This window comes from Merops nubicus, unplaced genomic scaffold (assembly GCF_000691845.1).
Source record: "Merops nubicus isolate BGI_N331 unplaced genomic scaffold, ASM69184v1 scaffold12465, whole genome shotgun sequence".
Lineage (NCBI taxonomy): Eukaryota > Metazoa > Chordata > Aves > Coraciiformes > Meropidae > Merops > Merops nubicus.
The window spans coordinates 45431-64225 of record NW_008609047.1 but is presented as its reverse complement, the minus strand read 5'-3'; the positions used below and the strand labels follow the sequence as shown (position 1 = coordinate 64225).

The following is an 18795-nucleotide window of genomic DNA, read 5'->3' as shown; positions in this document are numbered from 1 at the left end:
CCTTGAAAGTTTTTATTACTTGGCATATGTTGGTTGGGGTTTTTTTCCACAATCAGTTTAAATTCAATGTGTCCCTTGTCCAAGTTAATTACATGGTTGGGTTAATGACTCATTGCTTCAGGCACTTGATTGGGGAACTTAGCCAGTCATTAACTCATTGGCTACTTTATTGCTCTGAGCTGGTTTCCAACCAAAACCTAGACTCCAAAGTGGTTACTTTAATCAGAATCAGGTGAAGGTAGAAGATCCAGTCAAAGACCTTTTCTTATGCAAAACTACCAACGAATTCAGAGGCTACTGCATCGGGTGCTTAGCAAACTAGACAGCTAAGAGTCAAGGGGAGTACATCAGATTAATATCAGTGTGACACAGGGCTGAATTCACAGCCTGTTTGGGATGGCACCTGCTGGCTGGAGAGCAGGAAATGGAACCACTGAAACAAGCAATTATAAAATCTCTGTGGAACACTTCACATAAAGCTACATCAGAATACATTTTAGCGTAAAAAAACCCATATAACTCAGAAACCATTAAAAAAAAAACAGTCAACTTGAGCTGGAATACTCAGAAGAAATTGAGCAAGAGTTTTAAATTGTGCTCTGTAAGAAACAGGCATTAAATTTGCTTCTGGGAAACAGATGCCCATCCATCACTGCAATTCTCTGTAGAAGTGACCAAGAAATCCCCCTCAGTACCTTTGAAAGTCCCCATCTGTTAAAAAAAAATAGAGGTCATTGACCACTGGAGGCATTTTATCCTTTGAGCACAAGAAGCAGAGGGAGAGAGGAAGTGGAAGGCTAGCATTCAAGTTTCATAATGATGCTAATTATAAGCTACCTTTCTGAGCTGGTTAGCACTTATTTCGATTAGCTGATGTTCAAGACCACTTTCTGTCAGAATTCTGGCAATTCTAGTAAAATTAAGTACTTGTCTCAGGCAGCTCTGCTCCCCATTATAGGTAAGCCAGTTATGTGCAAGCCTGAATGCTTCTCTGTTTGTATACAGTTTCCCACAGGCAGTGTTTGTTTTGTTTCAGTAGACAGAGGAATTGGTTCTTTCATGTTTTATTCATTAAAGTATATCTTGTGAATGTGGCCTCCAATATGTATTAGAGGCAAAAATATCACTAGCAGTAATGCCTGAAAGACTCTTTACTTGTGTTACAAATGGACACAGAAATTAAATTACCACGGTTAATGCATGCCCACTCCATAATTGTAGCCCAGTTTGGACTGCTGCTGAAGCAATTATCTTAGTTCAGAACTGCTAATCAGGAGTTTGTTTTAATCAGGAAAGCAGGACATCTCATCTCAGACAAAGATGGTAGTACAGGTCTGTAACATGTCTGACAAATTACATTCAGATTGGAAAACGTATCAAATTAGCCTCTCTTGACACCAAGCCTCAAAAAGAAACTCTAGCTAAGCAGTCCTTCTCTCTGCTCATTCCCAGAGGCCGTATTTGGTTACAGAACTTCTAACTAGAACAAAGATTTTGCTTTATATTCTTGTTTATTACTTCATCATTCTAGATAGATTCAGGCTTTGTCTTTACCTGCAGAAATCATTAAAGACAATGGGAAGCAATTATTCAGTTGGTGCTATGATATTCTTATCTAATTGTATCAGCACTGAAATGTCAAGGTGCCAAGGCAAGGTAGTAGCTGGACTCATCCAAGCGGATGCACCAAAGCGACATATCAGTTCATCTTCTCAAGATCAAATGTATGTAGAGTCCCACAGTGCCACAACCTCTGCCTAGAAATCAGTCTTAGCTGTGGTTTAATGTCACTACTGCAAGCCATCCCTTCCTCACCAGAGGCTTCGCTCAGTCTGGCGTCACCACTGCCCTAGGAGCAGTGAGCCATCAGAGGTGGTTCAACCTCTTAGATCCATATTTAGGAAAGAAATTCCCATCTTCTGGCTTTCAGAGAGAAGCTGGCTCTGACCCACATTACTGCCTCAGCAGGCTCCAGGGCAGTGTGTTATGTTATCTCCTCACACCTGGTTGCTGCCACTTCTTTCTTGGAGATTACCGCTCCATAGCACAACAGATCCCCAGTGCCCCAGCCAGTCCAGTTCTACTGGTTTCAGCAAAGGTGCCAAATCAGTTAAGGTAGCAGACAGGCATGCACACTCCCATCTGCAGACTTGGCCCCAAAGGCACAGACTTACAGCAGAGGACCTGGGCAGACCTAGGTCTCCTCTGTCTGAGACCTAGTTCCTAAGCATCATCGTAACTTTGAAAATCTTTCCTAAGTCAATTTTGTTAATGAGTTCAGCTCTCTACAATACTTTAGCATGACTGAAAACTTGACTCATGATCTTATATTGACAAATTACTATTTCACAACAAATATGATGCATTTTTCTGTTAACACACTGAAAATGAAAACCAGTTTCTAATAAAGAAGCTTAGTGCCAAACCGTAGATGATGTTCTGCTTTACAGGTAAACTTAAGTAATCTGATTTGGCTGAATATTTATTTATTTCATACCACCACTCACATCCTTTGTACATATGAAAGAGCTTACAGAGAAAACAGAGCTTTCTGTTGATTCTTCTGGAACCAAGTGGTTTTCAAATGCCACTAAGAAAGACAAAACTGGGTTTTATTTTCATTGCTTTGTTAACATGTCCCTAGCCATGAATTTCAGCCAACACTTTCATGGAGGATTAAACCCTGCTAGAAACCAGTAACAGGCTGTTCTGTTGCACACGTGCAGAATGCAAGAAAATACTTGCAAGCTGAGGAAATGTGAGAAGTTTAGAATAAGGATGTCTTCTCAACTGTAAAAATAGTTATTGACAAGCACTATCAGGTGTAAAATTTGTGTTAACAAGCACTATAACATGAAAAAGCATCAAATGCAGCTATCACTTCTCCTGAAGTCTAGTATATTCCCCTCTTAATGCTTTCCAAATATTTCACCTTTTGATATCAGAACTTAAAAATTTTAAGTTCACATTAGAAATAAGTTTAAAATGGGTCTTTGACTAAGAATTTCTGATCCCAAACCCCAGCAAAGACCAAGGAGGCTGCACATTGCACAGGCAACAGATAGCTGTTTTTTACCTGCTTTCCTGCAGTGCTTTAAGACTGTTATGGCATTTAATCTGAATTAACAACTAGGAAAATTTTCCTGAAAGACCCAAGCAGGTACAAGAAGCAGCCACAAGGGCAATAATTTTTCCTGTCTTTCACCAAGCACCAGAGCAGCTGTAGATCTATTCTTCCATGAAGTCTTGTTCAGCCCCAGAGCCACTTCAGAATTAAACAATATTAAAGCTTTTGTTTTCTTGGATAGACAGGAGTAATAGCAGAAAAAGCAGCAACAACAACAACAACAGCAACAACAACAGCAACAAACCTCAACCAAATGAATCCTGAGAAAAGTAGCAAAAAGATCAAGAATAAATCAAAGGACCTTGTTTCAAATATTGATGGGCTGTTTATGCCAGAGATGACATACATGGCCTACAGGAATTAAAACTCATAAGAACTGCAGATTCTTTTAAGGAAGAGACTAGATCTTTGTGTTATAATTATGTGCCTTTATGCAAATACATAGGCATATATACATATATATATATATGCGAATTTAGTATGCCTGCTATTAGGATTTAGTTGAATGTCTAGCTTTGTTTGATGTTCTTGAAAGGCCTTAAGTCACTGGATTATGGAAGAATACAAACTTTTGAAGTTCTGCCTAACTTAGAACACAATTCCAGCTTTTATGATTTCAATGCAGAGCTCATGCAGAAGAACCTGAGGACTTTGAGATCCAGAAGACATACAAAAAAACTGTCAGTCGTTTTGTTTTAAAATATGATTTTAAGCCAATGTGGCCAATTTCATGGCAGTGGCAAATAAGTCTACACATTTTTGGTGTTGGTAAGTTTATATCAGATACCAGGCTCTGATCCATAGATTTCAGAAACTACTATATTTAATGGTACCAAAATTTCTGTTTCTTTAATTCAATTCAAGGTCAGAACTTTCAAAGTGAGGCACTCAATTGACACGTTGCTCTTGATCTACCCAATACTGAATGCCCAGCAGAAAGAATTTGAGATTTCAGTCAGTAGACTCCTAGGCTAGAGTTGCTGTTTGAATTTTCAGCTTTTTTTTTTTCTTTTATAGTAAGCCTGAATGTTCCCATTATATTGAGAACAGTCAAAGGAAAGGACCTCTTTTCATCTGTAAAGTATCCTTTCACAGCTCATGAAAATGTCCCCTCCAAAAGCCAGACATTTGGCTGGCATATGCTCAATTCCACTAACTTCCATGAAGCTACATTTTCTTATGTCCCTGGTAACAACAGACACCTAGATGCCTAGTGTTGATGAAGTCTGTGTCTTTCTGTTTCAGCCTGTTCATCTTACACGTACTGCCACCACTTTGGGGCAGGGGGTGGTGTGTGTGTGATGTGAACAGATAAAACTGCATATGTAAAGCCAGCTTCTGGATATAATATAACCAAGACAGATGACTCTCTTTTCTTGGATCATTCTGACTGCTACCAGACATCTTGCTTCTTTTACGGCATTCAGGATTTAACTCCCTAAATTCACTTATTTCCCACACATTTGTGCCTGCTTCTGCTGATAACCCTCCTCAGCCACTGGCAGTGCTAGGCTATCCAATATCAATCTTCCCTGCTGTAACAAAATCTGATTTTTACTTTGGCGTTCTGTAGTGGAATATAAGCAAAACTTATACTTTTGAAGCATAGAAAGGGAGCACTATTGTGACCTTATCATAAAAATGTTAAAAAGTTCTGCTCCAAGAAAACGAAAACCTGCTAATTTACATATTAATAGATCTTTTCTGCTCAAGAAGATAAAAAATACAATCTTTGTCCAGATGCAGAGGGTTAATTACAGCAAGAGAAAGGATGCTCTGAAATATACAAAGCAAGCTCTGAATATTCTGAAAGAATATTACTGTCAGTCAAGTTTCGGTGTACAGCATAATACTACAGGAAAAGTGAATTGTTTCATGTCTTTTGCAGGGCTTTAGAGAAATAGAGACTAGATAGACATTTAGTATGTGCTGTCCACTTGAGACAGTGTACCAAAGCAGATATAAAAGATAAAATGGATACACAGAAGGCCACTAAACCTACAATGTTGAGTTCTTTATCCATCTCAGAAGATGAAAAGCTGTAGAAGAGCTCAGCACCAGCAAATAAACAGCCCAATTCAAGGAGAACAAAAGCCTCCCAAAAGGTAAATGACTTACTGAAAAACAAATACGGGAGATACTTGTCTCAGAGCTACTTTTGGCGGTGGTATAGATAAGGCACTGTCAGGGACAGCAAGCTCTTGGAAAAGACATGAAGCAGGAGCAATCATGTACAAAGCAACAAGTCACCAGGACCAGAGATTTCATCCAAGTGCTCCGTGGCAACTTAAGAATGAAGGAGCAGGAATATTAACAGAAATACTTAATACATTAAAAAAACCATTACCAATCCCAAAGACTGAAGATTAGTTGGTGTTTCTTCATCCAGAATATTACAATCCAGGTGGCATTCCTCTATGATCAGTTATACTTGATGAATAGACAATTAAGGTGAGAGTCATGAAACATCTATTTATCTCTCCATCTATATTCTCAAACTGTTGCTTCATCACTGCATTATTTAACAAGAATATCCTCTGTCAGAGACAAACCTGCATGACTCTGTGGATGTACACCCAACCTCCTGGGTTTATCAGAATTCTTTGAGCTAATACACATGTAAGAGGATGACAATCCTTTATGATTTATTTCTGCCTTTCAAAATCACCACCAGGAAGTTACTGGAATAGGTAGTTATGCCATTCTCTTACGTGTACTCACATGTAGCTCCACCAGGAATTGGCAGTCAGTCAAGTTGTAAAACACAAAACATTGATGTTGACTTTTCAACATAAACAGAGACCATACAGTCCCATGAGAAACATGAAGGCCATGCAGAGCATCCACAGATGTTATTGGAGTATATTGTCTTCACTGAGTTTTCAGTGAGGTCTTAGAACCATCACTGATCTGTGTGTGTTTAAATCCTAGGCATGTGTGTTTCAAATCCTTTGTTAGGCACTGTTAGCTTATCTCCTTGGTGGAAATAGTTTGTGTCTTCTCACACCTTTGTCTTTTACACTGTTTATTCTTCCCAGCTACCTGTTATGAGCATAGCCAAATGGCCTAATCTTATTTTATTTTATGTCTTTTTTTTATTTATTTTATTTCTATTTATTTCTTAGCCTCATCCTCTGCACGGTACATAAGTTCAGGCTTCACTGGGCTGATGGAGCTGACAGAATGCACGTGAGGGATCTGGCTCTGGAAGTGCTAACACTGTTATGCTTCCTAGCTGCTGAAAAGTAAGAAATCGGTTGGGTGTCTGTTTAGTCAGGCGTGCAAGAAGTTAACAAAGACAAGCATGTGCTTGTGTGCATTGCATAACCAGGGCTGTAAAATTTCTACAAAACCAGAATCACATATTTTCCTGGTCTGGAAACACGGAAATCACTACATAATACACAGAGGGTGATTTGAAGACACAAAGCAATAATTAAGCACTAATTTCTCACCCTGTACCTCTGGTGTGATCTGGATGGTCATGTTTTCCAGCACAGACTCTTCTCATTTAGGCTCCTGCAGCATTTCTTTCTGTCTGCTGTTTGTTAGAAAACACCATGTGTATGTTGACATTTCAAGTGCAAGTACTGTAATTCTTATCACAATGTTCCAAATGCCACTTGTGCTGTTTTTCTGCGCTCTCAAAACCTTCCAGCTTCCTTTTGCTCAGCCATTATTCTTCTAAAATAGGCTTTTGCCTTTCTCTGTCCTTACCCACTCATAGTTACTCCTTCTATCTGTATCACAAATCCTGCCTTCAAACTGCTTTTTTTTTTTTTTTTTTAATGTATGGATTTCAGCAGTCTAAAGCATCCTCCAGTACTTCTGTTAGAAGATGCTTTGCAGAAATAAATTATTCTCTATCTGAGCACCTGGTCTGTCACAAAATAAAAGTGCAGAGTAGTCTAAGAATATTTGGTTTTCCTGGATAAATAGCTGCACTGGGAATTTGAGAGACTTAAGCTTTATGATTTGACAACAGAGAGACAAGATGTATTAAACTTTAATGCGAATAGTAAATATAAAAATAAATATTCAAACATATAAATAAAATATGGGTGTGAGTTTTGAGCTAGAAAAGGGGAAAGAAATTAATCTTTTTTTAAAAAGAACTCCAGTATATTGAAAGTTGAAACTTTTTTCTGTCATTATTAAGATTGATTGATTGAGTCAGATCTCAATACACCTCCTGTGGCTAGCAATTGCATTATTGCTACTGCTAAATATGTTTCTGGAGAAATAAACAGTAATTTGAATTCCTTCAACAACATACACAATCTCTGTTCTTTTAATTATCTTGAAAAATAAAACAAATATGTTCTAATAAAATTTAATAGTTATCTGCTATAAAGGGTGAGAGCTTGTCTATTATGTAGGATGTTATGAATATTTGAAAGAGATTGGCTTTCTTGACCTTCCCATGAGTCATCTTACTTTCTCCCTTAATTAAAAATCAGTTAACAACTTTGTACAGAATTGAGGGAAAAAGCAAACAGTCCAGAGCAGTATAAATCCAGTATTTAGCTGTCCTAGCAACACTTTATTAAACAGTCTTTAGCCCAACTGAAGTTTTAGTTATTAATACAGCTAATAATTTGATCTATTTTCTTTATTTCTTTGATGGTACTATTAGGTCATCAAGTCTTAGATAAATCTCCTTCTCTGGAGACACTCAAAACCCACCTGGACGCGTTCCTGTGTGATCTGATCTATGTGATCCTGCTCTGGCAAGGGGGTTGGACTATACAATCTTTCGAGGTCCCTTCCAACCCCTAATGTTCTGTGATTCTGTGATTCTGTGATTTATTTTGTGGCTTTCATCAGAGCATGATTTTTTCTTCACCTGAAGAGATGAGGTCCAGTGAAAAAAAACAAAAAAAACAAACAAACAAACAAAAAAAAAAAAAAAAAAAAAAAAAAAACAAAAAAAAAAATTGGTCTTAACCCACAAAAACAAATTGGTCATTTCTATATTTCCTTTTCTTAACAGAGAATATTACTAGTATTTTTTTAAAGTGTTATTGCATTAATTTCCTTTAGCAGCAATGTTCTGCTAATAGAGCAAGCTGCATATTCAAAAAACATGACATTATTACGATGTGTAGATGCCACTATTTTGTTCTGCTGATGCTAACTGATAACTTTTTATGCAACCAACTGCATACAATCACAGACATACAATGTAGAATGGAAGTTTACTAATCAAGTGACATATTATTTATAATGTGATGGGAAGAAAAAAAAAGTGAGGGTTTTACATCATGTTGTTGGAAAGTTCTATAATACTCTGGCATTAAAAACAAATCTATTCTTGTTAAATCATTTAGAAAAGGAAAAGACCACGCCAATAATCATTACTAATCTAGTCCTGTGAAAAAGATTAGTTTTTGCTCTCTGCTGATTTGGAGGTTGAAGTTGATTGTCTATTCAAATTATTCTCATAGAAGTGCTAGGAACTACATGCTCTGCCACATAAATAACATAAGAAAATATAGCAGTGTCAAACCTCATTAAAAATACAGTTTCAGCTCTCCTCTCAAGAAAATTAGTCTTCTGCAGTTATTCTGTCAAGTTCCCCCAGCAACTCTAGTCCCTGTCAGACGATTTAAATTGTATTTGACACAGGAGTCAAAACCTCAAAGATAAATTAGTTACTACAGATTTTGGAGGTAGACGCAAGTGACCTGGGCAACAGATCTTGGGGTACTGGGAGCGGCTGAGCCCAGCCACACAGCCATGTCTCCTACCCACTGGAGAAGATGGAGTAGGGCACAGCTCACACTGTCTATGCCCAGCACAAGCTGCTGCAAGGGGAAAGTAGGCCAGCCTGCATGAAACCTAGATTCATTAACTTCCTTGTTGACAGGAAAATACAATTTTAAAAATCCCAAAATGTATCTTGAGGTGAGGGGTGGTTTTTCAGCTACTAATTAAGGAAGTAAATACACACTGAGCAAACTGTACTTGATTATGTCCTTCCTTCTTTGAAAAATCTTCGTGTTTAGCAATATTTAGTTTACCAGTGGTATAACAGATTAGATTGTGTAATCTAGAAACACTTCTTAAATATTAGAAAATAATATCAGTGTACATGGCCATCATCTCTCTTCCACTGTGTGTGTGTGCGTGTGCACACGTGTGCATACATGAGGAGTTGGGAGGGTTCTTCCAGAAATGCCAAAAGAGAAAGAACAGCCAAGAGCGAATTTCAGCAGGCAATTGCAGGGTGTTATCCACCCCTATATGAAACTCTGATCAACTGAATAGGCATCTCCAGGACCACTAACAACTGATCTTGAATAACTGTAACTGCTGATGATGTCTGATGCTTAAAGGTCGTAACAAAAACTTTTCCATTGGCTTCAATAAAATTTGAACCTTACCCTCACTCCTAACTTGTGAGTGTACTAAAAACACTTGAATATTTATCTTCCACATCTTGCACCCCTATACCTTTGTTTCACCCTGAAAGATTTTAAGGGAGTTTTGGCTCTCTGTGTAAAATGGTATCGGTATGAAATGACATGTTACTACCATCAGGCCAGGTGAACCATGGGTTTACTAACAGTGCATTACACAAAATGCTCAGTCTTTCTTGAAAGATAATTTGTCATAGGCACCACTCAAAGATTAGCATGTAATTTGCTCTTGGAAGCGGAGTGTTTCCAAACAGCGGGGTGTCAAAGAGATTTTTGGGTGTCAGGTAAACCAGGAAATGGGTGTGGTGAGCCCAGGGAGAGCTGCTCTGGTCAGTGGTTTTGTTTTGCCTGTGTTAACCAACACTTCATCTCCTTGTACACATCCCTCGGCAAATTATGGCTTACTCCATAAACTCAATTTCTCGATAATCCCTTTGATAATCACTGGGTTTTCCTCCTTGAAGAGACATGCACAAAAGTAGGCTCAGAAGCGGAGCAAACACTGTTGGAGAGAAGGCACATCCCAGCACAGCAGCACGGACATCTGGACACGGGTGCGGTCCCCCCGGCTGCAGACAGAGGAGACAGTGCGAGGGGCAGCTGTGCACATTCATGGCATGAGATTCTCATCTCACCAGAGCTTCCCAGCCAACACTGCACAGAGCAGCATCCCTCTCAGGCATCCTCACTGCTCCCATGCTGGCCAGCTGTGGCTGAGCCAGAGGGCAGGAGGACACCAGGAGATCTTCAGACCCAAAGATGAAGGAACTGGGTTAGATTGTAACAGATGGGAAATGTCAGGACAGTGCTCCAAGGGCCTCTGCAAGCTCTTCCACTCCCTTCGCAGGGTCCGGCTGCCAGTGCCCAACTCTGACATAAGGTTGCCACACAACCTGACTGCAGCCTTGTCCCCCTCCAATGCAGCCCTTCTGAGGGCTGCCTTCACAGCCAGGCCTGGGGCCTGCAGTGGCCCCTGGTGATGGCTGGACCGTGGCCAGCCTCAGTTACCATTGCCAGCCAAGACTGGCTCACCTCGCTGGGGGATTTGGGTTGAGGTCTGGTAGGGAGGGGGGGCACCACACTGTCCTGATAGCCCTGCAGCCACCCCCACTGCTGCACCCTAGGAGGAAACTTCCATCAAGGCTGTACCGGCTGTAGGTGCCCGGGTGTTGGTGGAGGGAGGCTGAAGGGTGTCCTCTGTGAGGGGCAGCCATGCCAAACACAGACGGTCCCAGCCAGCTCCAACTGGCCCCACAGGGCGTGGCTGAGCCCGACAGCCACCATGGCGGCGGCTGGGGAGGGCCAGGTCAGGAAGGGCAGGACGCTGCAGGCCCTGAGGGGAAAAGGGAGAGGAACGGCCCCAACAGCGCTGAGGGGAGAGGGGCAGAAGAGGTAAAAGGTGCTCCAGGTGTCCCAACAGGGATCTCCTTTAGAGTCCCTGGAGAGGCCACACTAGAGCAGAGGAAGAGTCAGGGTGGGTATCTGGTAGCCAGCCAAGGTCAACCCACCACAAGGGCAAATTCAGATGAGGGAACGAGCATGGTCTTCCTTTAGACCCCTGCAAAGGCAACCTGCCATCATGTGTTCTCTGTCCTGGGGATGCAGGCACTGGCCTTAGCACCAACACTGGCCTTCTACACATCTCCCCTTGTGTGGCTACAGCTACCACCAGGTTGGTGTAAGAAGAGCTTTTGGTCAGCATTTTGCATATACCAATGAGAGACTGGGACTTAGACTGACCTGTGAAATTTGGCCTCTCAAAAGTACATAACTAACAATATACTCTTCTTCAACACGTGGATTTTATGTTGCTAAATTTTGCTAAATTCAGAATGAATGTGACAGTATGTGAGGCAGTGTTCGTTGAGGTCTAGAGATTATTTTCTATCTCCCAGCACCATCTGGCATTACAGTGGAAACTCTGAATGAATAAACATTGCTTATCATTCTGCCAGTCACTCGTCCATCAGACAGAAGCTGAAACGCTAATGTGCTCATCATTTTTGTCATTTGGCGGTCAGGGACTACTTCATGGTAACTGAGACAAAGACCACAGATTAAGGTTCACAGTAGAAGTGGGCAGCAGAGGTTTAGCAAGCTTAATATATTATTCAGTTTGACTGATGCTGATGCAGGGAACAGAACTTGATTGGTTTGTGCTTTCTATTTCTGAAGCGTCTCTTTTGCACAAAGGTGTTGAATTTGTCAGTTAAATTGTCACTGCAGCAACCATTACAACTCAAGCGGTAAGCACTCCAGGGTAACAGGCAGATGCAGAATCTTTGATTAAAGTGACACTTTTTCTTAAAATCCATCTTACCAGTAAGATGATGTTCTGGTTTGCAGGGCCCGCATGAAGGAAGCACTTTAAAGAGCAGTGTCAGTTTGATACAGGGTCTCTGCATCAGTGCACGCATGCCATTGGTCTTGTTACTTGAACAGGCTGGTAACGGAAAGTAAAAGTACAGTAAAGTTTACTTTTCTATAATGCTTCAAAATTTCACACTGTTCAGGTCATGACACATTCAAGTGAGAAGCCTTTTTGGAGGGACAGGCAAACAACTAGATAAAAGAATTAAAAGCCTACTGGTAAAATTAGCTTTCTCTTTCATTTTTAAAAGTCTGGAAGTGTAAGGATGAGAATCTCAAGCAACCTTTTGTGTTCTGCTTCAATTCTCATACTAACATCTGTCCTCAGTATATTATTTCCTCTTTTTCCTTTAATTGTTTTTAAAATTATGCAGTTGGTTATACTGTCACTGAGATCACATCAGTGTCAATCCATTTTGATCTCTGGAACTGGAGAAACTCTATGATGCTGACTCTGCAGGTGTACAGAGCTTGTTAATACTGCTGTCACAACCCTTCCCCTAGCCAGTTCTCTTCCTTGATGTTGCAAAAAGTGGAATCTTTGTGCTTTTGAATATTTCTTGTTTGTCTGCATTGACAGCTGGAACATTTTCTGCAAGTGGCAACTGAACACAAGGAGCACTGACACAGACCTTTTCAGCTGAAAATGTCCTACCCTTACCAGGGTATTTCTTGTTTTCTTTTGCTCTTTGTTTCTTAAAGTAGTCATAAAATGTCAGGTTAGCCTTACTCAGACTCAGAGACTCAAATAAGGAAAGCAAAGTGTGTAAGCCAGAGAGCATTTCCATACTAGATGCAGAGGAAAGGAATTGTTTATTTGGTAGGTCAGCTCTGTCCCAGTTTTTGAAGATGACGTAGGACTTCCCTGAAAAGACCTCTTGTGCCTTTTTCAAAAGGATAGTTACAGTCAGTCAGAAGGACACAGTCAGGCTCCCATTTCTGACTTTGTGAGTCCTCACACTGATTTTCAGGAGAGCTGTAACATTTTTTAACATAAACTCGTTTAGTTTTAATGTCCCTCACACAGAGCTTTGTCTCTGTGTAGCAGGACTGATGACTGCATACATTTTTTTGTTTCAAAACCTGTCTAATTAATCTTTCTGTTATAATGAAATGTTTTGCCAGGCAGTCATTTTTGCCATAAATATATTCCCTTTGCTGCATCTTAGTGGTGGATTGCTTGCTCCAGAATCTTTCCTTTTCATCTCAGAGATGAATATACATTTTGGACCAGCTTTTGAACTATCAATTTGCTTCAGAAAACTTCATATAAGCACGTCTTGGAAGTCAGCACTAAATCAGTTTTGTGTATTTTATTTCCCAAGGAATCAGACCCACTTTGTTTATTATCTAGCAAAATCCAAAGCATAATGTAAAAGCAAAAACTGAATCAGAAAAGGACATCATAAAAATACTGAAGCTGTCTTTCCCTGACAATGGGGAAATACATTCATTCACTTTAATATAAAAAAGAAACAATGGTACAATGGTAAAAAAGAATACCTGAAGGGTTCATACATTTATTTCAAATGCATAGCAAAATCTCAACTATTCACATTTATTTCCAAAGTCATTTTGTCCTCCAATCACAAAATAATAAAGTATATCATAGTATCAGGATATTAAACCAGATTTTTAACTACACCATTTAATCAGCTGTTGTTATCAAATACAGCAGGTCTGTAGTTTCTGACAGTAACATGCTAGAGGAAAGTGGGCATAGCATCACTAAAGAAAGTTTACCATCTCCATTCCTCAGTGAAGGCAGAGCTCCAACACATGAAAACCTAACACAATGTTTTGGTAATCCCTGGCCCATCCACACCAAATGACACTCACATGTCAGGCCTTTTCTTCTGAGAGAAACGTCCAGTCAACAGCGGCGATTCGCACTTCGCTTCTTCTTGGTCCTCCATTACATAGTGTGTAAGCAGTGCTCTGTTTCCATGACCCTTCCTCACCCTGGAATGAAGAGGTGGCCCTTTCCCTAAATGTCTTTGCTGCAACAGTCATGTTTCTGAGCATCTCCTCTTCACCTGTCTTTCTTGGGAATGACACGTTCAGCCATTTAAATAAGTTCCAGGAGTCATGTTAAACATTTTACCTCCGACTAGGTCTGGCTAGATAGAGCCTAGAAGGGACAGGAACAGCAAATAGAGGGTAGAAGGTGCATCCTTGGGCACTAGAGATCTGTGCAAGCTCCTCCATCTCTCCCCTCAACCCAAGTTCTTCCTATTACCCTCAGAAAACTCATGAAGGGCAGGAGTGTATTTTCAAAAATCAACTGCAGTTTTTCATTAAAGCCCTTAAAACCTCCTTTTCTTACTCATACCTTCAAACTGCAGCTTCTGACTAGTCCCTTCTGAGCATCACAGGTTTTGAATAGGCAAAAAGGAAGAAGAAAAAACTGTCTCCTTAGCATATGCAAATGCACCCATACAGTTTACACAGCCAACTGTGTAAACCTCACATACAGAGGTAAAATATCTGGTAATCATCTTTGTGAGGTTTTCCCCTCCAAAATCCACAATAAAGCAATTTCTGTTCTGTTCAAAGTGAGAAGTTTAAACTCTGTGTTACATCTCTAGCAGAGATAACTTCTTCTGGGAAATTTGTTCCTACATCAAATTCAGAAATTTTAGTGTCAAGAACTTTTAAGCTTGTTTGGGTGAATCTAAAGTGTTAATTCCCTACACCAGAAATTGCCATTTGTGTCAATAAAACCCCAGACATTCCAACAGCCTAGCCCAGCTTAGCTGTACTCTTGGAATCAGATTCCAAATCCACATTCAAGCACAAGGTTGGCTGAGCTTAGAGATTTTGTTTGAGCTCATCTTTTGATCAACAGGTGAAAGGGAGAAATGAAGTAATACACAGCCATCAGGTGTTAATGTTAGACGTAAAAAGCTTAGATTTTCTTTGAAATTAATTTTAAATGCTCAAATAAAACAGTTTCATCTTTCAACTCTTTGAAAATAAAGTTACTGGTGTAAATGGCACACCCAGTTCAAATTTGATTTCTAGATGAACCTACTGATAGTGAAAGCATTCAGGATCCTTTAATTAATATTACAGAAAACTGCACTTAATTGCTTCTTAAGCGTTTATCTGCATAAAGTTGCATTACACCCAACACGTCATCATTTAAATCCATTACTTACATATAAATATGTATCAAATTTGCATTGCAGATGTCTTCAGCCTTTGCTTTGTTAATCGCAAATGTCATATCTAAATGAATTAAAAAAGTACTCAACAAATAGTTCCTTATTAAACAAAATATTAATTATAGGCCATAAATACAATAAAATAATAGGTGAAGGCCCTCAGGGTAACATAAATTATTAGCAAAGTCAACAGAATGACTCAGTTGAAATGAACATGTCTGACCCAGTGACAGCTGCTTTGACAGACATCAACAACTATAAGACAACATAAAAATATATAAGGTTTCATACTAGAAAACCTACTTTAAAATTTTCTCTTTAAGGCTCATCTGGAATTATTAAGTGTTTATTTCACTACTTAGGTGATGAGCAGAATACATTAAACCTGTTTTCTGGTGACTAGAAAATCCCCACTAAAGGACCTGAGCTAATTGTCTTAAATGTAAATGCACATTAGTTTATACATGTAGCGAATATCTGTGTTCAACAGCACTGTTTCATTTATGTTCATATGAAGTCAAGTTAATAAAAGGTTTAATTAAATGCAGCTTTTCATGTTCTTCTTCAAATGGAACTGTTGAGTGAATATATAAAGGCATTGCTCTGATCAGCTCAAAAATTCATTACACCCTTTTTTCCAGATAGTAGGCACAGACACAGAAAAGGAACAAACTGAGTACCTGTGCCATGAAACCATCAATGAAATGGTACTATCCATTACTACTGTGTAAAGAACCAGAAAAAAATATTTGGAACTGGGCCTTTTTTGGTGACTTTTCTACATTGTGACATGGACACTGTCAAAAGCAGGTTCCAAGTTTTCAGCTGTAAAAGAAAAGTGCACAGCTGCAAATACTCTTGAGTCCTACACCATGAACAGACAGGTATGGGGATGCTTAGTCTACATTTTCAAAAAAGTTTTGTGAACACAATCAGAAGAACATCAGGGCTTGGCTTTTGTGGGTGTGATGGAAAATGTTGGCAGGAACTCTTGATCCTCCAACGGGCAAGTGGGGATTACACATTTACATTGCCTGACTTGTTTAATTATACTTTACAATAGCACAGTGCTTTAAAGTGCATAGACAGATGGTCTGTCCTAAACTTTAGAGTGGTTGCTACCTATAGAACAGGAGAAGCCGTAAAAATGAGAGGGAGCAAGCAACAGAAAACTGATACATTCATGGCAAAAATCTGGTGTCGTAACTAAAAATTTTTTTAAAAAGCTTTATTATTCCAGGGCCATTTTGTGCCCTTCAGAAGAGATAAGAAGCATACATCAACTCCACAAGCATCGTAGTCAATCACAGAGGCCTCTGATGGGAGAGCATGAACATTTGTGTGCCAGTATTGGACGTCAGATTGCTGGCAGCTTCTCCATTCATTTAGCAGCTGTTTCAGCTGTGCTGCCAGCTCCATGCTTCTCACCACTGTCCTAGAGCGGTCCTTATGAAGACTCTACCTTAGAGGAAAATGCACTGCTCCCTTTGCACATCATGGGTTTAGGGGAGTGCAATGGTGCTATTGCACAGCAGCTGCCTTCCAGCCCAGTCATATGCTATTCACCTTCTCTGAGACACTCCTGGCTGCTGCTGCTCTTCCCATGCCATTCTTTAGTCCCATTAATGGTGAATTTTCCTTCTGGTTCTGCTCTAACTTAATGCCCACGTAATAACATTTGCTGTAAGCATGTTAGAGAGCAGATATGTATGTCAATCATTAACAGCAAACAAAAAAATATGTTCCTCCATTATAGACTCAGAGTTTAATTAGGCACTGAAGTCAATTAGTACATATCAACATGCTAAGCAGAAAGATGACATGTAGCAACTACACATAGGCATGCATGCTCAGGGCCAGCCCTCCTGCAAGGTCAGGCTTGTGCAGTCTGTGATGGGAAAGCGACGGATACCTGGACTTTGAGGCTGCATCAGCCCAGCACCAGAAGCTGCAGTACATTGCTCCAGCGGCGATGAGGAGCACGGTGCTCACCCAGCCCACGTAGAGAGCAGCTCCTAGTTCTCGTTTCAGTGGCGCGGGGACTTTCGGGTCATAGAAGTCGTGAATGATGCTCCCTGCAGTCCAGGACACGGGGATCAGAACGAGGATGCTCGTCAGTAGAAAGGCAACTCCAGCTGCCAGTATGAAGATACTGATGCCCTGGGAATCCTCCGTGGTCCTGTGAGTGTACTTCACACCAACAATGGCCATCAAAAAGGAAATAATTGACAGGACCACTGCCACACACATGAAGGCTCTGAATACTTCCAAAGGTGGAGGGAGAGCCAGGATGGTGTCGTAGAACTTGCACTGCAGCCTGATACCCAGCTGACTGATGCAGTCCATCCACAGTCCTTCCCAGATGGTCTCGAAGACCACGATGTTGCCATCAATGTAGGCAGAAACTCTCCACTGAGGCATAACTGTGGCTGCCAAAGTCCCAACCATGCCGACACCTCCAAATATTAGACCAGTGATTTGTAACACGCAGCAAGCCATGCTTCTTCTAAAAAAGACAACTCAAGTGAGGTGGCCTACAAAGTCTTCCAAAATCACTTTTTCTTAGTAGAAATATGAGAATAGATATTTTCTCTAGTAATTTCCTCATGTGGCAAGTTGCTGATTTTTTTTTTTAAAAGCAGCTCTCTCCAGTCTGAGGTTCAGACAGGTGGAAATCCATTTCTGACTGGCTAGAAGGACCTGCTATTTATTTGCTTTGAAATCCCCTTTGACTACAGCATCTACCCATCAAGCCTAACAAGTTTCTAGCCAATGGGAAACTAAGAGGGGTGTGTCACACTTGATTTTACTGCTTCTCATAGTGTGTCTGTAGTGATCTTATAATTAAGTGTCAGAGATTCAATTAAAGGTGCCTAATTGCAGGGCTAGTCGTTTCTTAACTGCAAGATTGCAGCTATGTTGAAATCTAGTACAGAAAGTCTGAACTTCCATCTGTTAAAATATTATGTAAAATAGGTCATTACAGTTGATATGACAAAAGCTAAACTTGGACTTGGAGTGGGACTTACTTTCTATGTGCCACAGCCATGGGGAACATTTGATTTTTATGGGTTTTTTTAAATCAAGTTAGGAGGTACTTGGCGTAGCTCTTTAATGTAGATTCCTCTTTTTGATCAAATACAAAAGTAAAATCATGATATTAGACAGGTACAGGAAAGTCAAGTACTCCAATCAACATCAAAGCTTTACTCTACCAGCTGCATAATTCACAAGGGTGACAAAGAAAATAGCTTGCAGAGTTTCACAGCTTCTGTGTTTGAATCTGTAAGTAAGGTCACTGTTAGAAAATAATCCTCTATGAGACTCTTTCCATTAGAAGGACAGTGTTGTCATTATGTTCTATACTAATTATCTCCTCCAGGTAACATCAGGAGGGGTTAGGGGCAATTCTCTAATATGAAAAGATGAGTTTTTCTTTCAATGTACAATGCACCTTGGAAGAAATCGGAGATCCCTCCCACAACTATGTATCTCAGCCTGCACAGATAGCTACAAGCCCGGACAAAACACACTCCAAAGACTGATTTGCCTTGAGCAAGTTAGGAATAACTGCTGTATAGTGTGTTTTTTTATTTTCGTCTCCCTACCTTGAGACAATAGTATATGATGGCAACTCATGGGTGTTGCTGAAATGTGTGTTTCTGGTTACTCCAGTTCTCTGAACCAATGGCTCGAGTATAAAATTAAA

At 40.1% G+C, this 18795-nt stretch overlaps 1 protein-coding gene across 1 annotated transcript; it reads right to left on the bottom strand.

Moving 5' to 3' along the window:
* Window positions 1-16916: 16916 nt before the first annotated feature.
* LOC103773130 (claudin-8-like) lies at window positions 16917-17585 on the bottom strand. Its single transcript, XM_008940486.1, has one exon. The coding sequence runs from the start codon at window positions 17583-17585 to the stop codon at window positions 16917-16919; it is 669 nt and encodes a 222-aa protein (XP_008938734.1).
* Between the last annotated feature and the right edge of the window lie 1210 nt (window positions 17586-18795).

What these genes read in the sequence shown, in the direction of transcription:
- LOC103773130 (XM_008940486.1), bottom strand. Translation starts at nt 17,585, where the DNA reads ATGGCTTGCTGCGTGTTACAAATCACTGGTCTAATATTTGGAGGTGTC.